We start from the raw sequence: 3512 nt of genomic DNA on the forward strand, positions 1-3512 counted from the left end.
AAGATTCTTCATTTGCGATCAAGATCAGGTCTCCATGAATCTCGTTTTCCCTTATCAGTGTCATCAAGTCTTTGTTGTCCTTAGGCTTTGATATGAGAAAAGCATAACTGACATTTTTATGCAAGACCAAATGATGCAAGTAAGTGTGGCGTATAACCGACCGTGCATGTGTTTCTGATGATCTCGAGTTGATGAAAACGAAAACTCGTGTGTTGCCATGACACAGAGCCGGGTTTTCTATTATGTATCGAGGTTTAAACAGGTCTGTGAATAAATGATGTTTGACGTAGTTCTTGTATTTGTATTGGTCAAATGCCCCATCATCATCATCATCATCTTCATTGCTATCGGAGTCATAATTCGTAGAGTCTTCATAATCTGAAGTCTCTGTTTCACTTGCTTCAATTGACTCATACGCCTGCTTGGATGTCAAACTTTTCACACTAGCAGCATAGTTTTGCAACAATGAATTCTTGTCTATTCCTTTTCTCTCGATCTGATGAATGGGATTTGTAAGTCCTTGATCAGAGTAAGCATCTGCTGTCTCTTTTTCAAGTTTATGATGATCAAGACTGAAAGAGCTAGCTTTGTATACTTGAGCTCCCATGTGCGAATGCTTTTGCTTAGAAGTCTTTCTAAAATGTTTATTAATTTCAGTGAATTCATCACCTTCTTTGCTAAGTTTCTGGTGTGCTAATTCCTCTTCTTTTCCAGATTTGTCAATGTAATTGGGGTTACCTAGAAATGCTGCAAGTTTCCGGGTAAACGGCAACCGGTGGATTTTGCTCTTTGCGTAGAAAGAAGAGCCTGATGGAGAGGATTTCAGAAACGAGGAATAGGAGCCGGTTCCTCCATGGCCTTTGATCTGGTTAATTTCCCCCTCTACATCATGAGCATAATTATCTGAAAGGTAGAAATATAATTTATTTTTCAGTCTATTGCGCTTTTCATTTAAATCTTATCTAATAACTTACTCTTCTATCGATTCTGTTTTAACACATAATCTAAACTATTTTCTATACCATTTGACAGTTATCAAGAATATTCATAGATGTTTGTCTTTGTAAATCATGTAACTCCAACAATCAAGACTCCATACAAGCCCATAATGCCATACCTTGTAATACCTACTTTGGCATTCAAATCACTTAGCACAACCAGCCTTTCTATGCTCTTCAAACCCAGAAAGGCATATACTTAAGATTACCTAAAAACACTACTTTAATCTTACAATCTTATTTCTTTCTAGTACTGGTTAAATCAGGCTCATTTTTACAACACTTTGCAACACCTTTCCTAAAGTACCACCTTTCATTTATCCCCTTCCTGCATTTAAATCATTTAATATTTAGATAAATTTAAAGTTTACTTTAAATTGGTATCACATAAACTTTAAGATTGAATATTTGAATTAGTACCCCCACACTACAGGGCCTTAATTGATTGATTGATTTGAAGTTTTTGGCATCCTGCTACAGGCCCTTAATTGACAATAACTACTACCTCTGACTGTGGTTTTAGCATGCACAAACTTATCGTTGCAAAACTCGAAGCTTACCAAAGATGAGAATCAAGAACAACATTGCATAGACTGGCATCGCAATGAGTAGAAACAATTTGACTCGTCGATCTAACGTCATCTCTGCTATTCGTCCTCTGCTTCATTTATTGCCAATAACAGCTGCTCTGGTTTTCTCGTCCTAATTTGGCAGTTGAATCTCTGGAACTTCAGAAGTTCAAACTGGTTGCAAATTCTTCCCTGTTGAATAGGTTGACATTAGTCTCGTTTCGTTTATATATAACTGACCTATTTTAAAGTTGTTAATGATATTAATATATTTCACATTTTTTTTTGCCATTGCTTACATATAATTCCTTCGTTATTTCTTTATTTCCTTTCCACACTGGTCTGCTTTCCCTGTTGGAGCCCTTAGGCTTGTAGCATTCTGCTAGTCCAACTACGATTGTAGTTTGGCTATAGCAACATTAATAATGATAATGATAATCATGCTATAAGTAAAAAAAAAATTCAAAACAGAGTATTGAAGGCGTATTATATGGAAGATAACCTTTTAAATCGATTAAAGTCTACTACCATACGAGTAAAATGTGGCAAAGATCACCATGTTGGTTGGAAAATTGAATTTGAGACAAGGGAGTCATATCAGTAGTGTCGTAATGCCCAAATAGCCACTGATGACACGTGAGAGAAGTCGAGAAAGGAGAGTTATGGGACAAGAAAACTGATTGTGAATAGAGTAAGAAAACATGATTAATGTTAGCTGACGACAACTTACTGATTTTGGGATAACCAAAATATATTGCAGTTATTAGTAAAAGTTAGAAAGCGTTAGCGATGGTATGGGAGCAAAAGGAAACCATAAAAATTAAACCACGAACGTTAATGAGAGTGGTGGAAGAATGCAATGAAGATATATGAATACATACACACACACACACACACACACACACACATATATATATATATATATATATATATATATATATATATATATATATATATATATATAAATATATATATGAGAGAGAGAGAGAGAGAGAGAGAGAGAGAGAGAGGAGAGAGAGAGAGAGAGAGAGAGAGAGAGAGAGAGAGAGAGAGAGAGAGAGCTTTCGTTTCATTCTTTTGTCCACAGACTGTCATTTTTATAATGTTGGTGTCTCCATTTCAAGATCATTAATGAGCGATTAAAGCTATAATTTTCTATTAATTTTCCCATATGAAGCCTGTTGAATTAATATACAGGATTTTGACCACTCCACATTTCTTGCAACGAAAGAATTTCAGAAAAGTTCTCGTTAATAGCTCTACGAAAACTCGCTATAGTCAACACATCATCCTTATTGATAAAACCGCCATCTTCCGAACTTACTTTTATATCAGTGATGACGAATGATAATGATTAAATTACTCCGGTTAAGAACACTTGACACTAATACTGTAGAGCATTCTTCTTCTCGCTATCAATTACCAAGTCCGCAAGAGAAAAACAATGTAGCAAGTGGGAAATCTAAACTCTTAATCCACGTATTCCAGGGAATTTTAATGTACTTTTCCTCTTGGACATAATAGTGATGTCAGACGGGTGTATTTCATTTCGTTTTAAATTTCCTCGTCCGCTAACGGGACTGGAAGTCTGGAACACAGGGCTGCCACTCACACGATAATTATCGTACATGTACGATTAAACTACCTCTGGTACGATGTACGTTACCAGATCCACTATCGTACATTTTATGCGATACTTCTGGCATTTGTGTATTTTCAGATTTTTCCCCCCAAGATAACATGTTTCCAGTGGAACAATCTACCCAGAGTCACTGTGGACAGGGTCCGTTCAACTCAGCGGTGGGGGGCGGAGCTAATATCTGTGACGTCACGAGGCGCCAACTTCAGGGCTTATCAATTCAATTAACGAAAAAAAATTGTTTTTTATACATTTAATCCATTGCATAATGTTTTAGGTCTTTTTTTTAAAGAGAGGTTACATGCA

General features: G+C 36.1%; 1 protein-coding gene across 1 annotated transcript in view; it reads right to left on the reverse strand.

The window, feature by feature from the left end:
* LOC137630834 (uncharacterized) overlaps positions 1-3036 on the reverse strand; it is a 5251-nt gene extending 2215 nt beyond the window's left edge. The window contains exons 1-3 of the mRNA XM_068362379.1: positions 2892-3036; positions 1559-1759; positions 1-903 (exon numbers count right to left, since the gene is read on the reverse strand). The exon at positions 1-903 is cut by the window's left edge and continues 161 nt beyond it. Of these exons, the coding sequence (XP_068218480.1) occupies positions 1-903; positions 1559-1640 (985 nt within the window). The 5' untranslated portion in view covers positions 1641-1759; positions 2892-3036. The remainder of the gene's footprint in view (positions 904-1558; positions 1760-2891) is intronic.
* Between the last annotated feature and the right edge of the window lie 476 nt (positions 3037-3512).

Source organism: Palaemon carinicauda, chromosome 39, assembly GCF_036898095.1.
Source record: "Palaemon carinicauda isolate YSFRI2023 chromosome 39, ASM3689809v2, whole genome shotgun sequence".
NCBI classification, from domain to species: domain Eukaryota; kingdom Metazoa; phylum Arthropoda; class Malacostraca; order Decapoda; family Palaemonidae; genus Palaemon; species Palaemon carinicauda.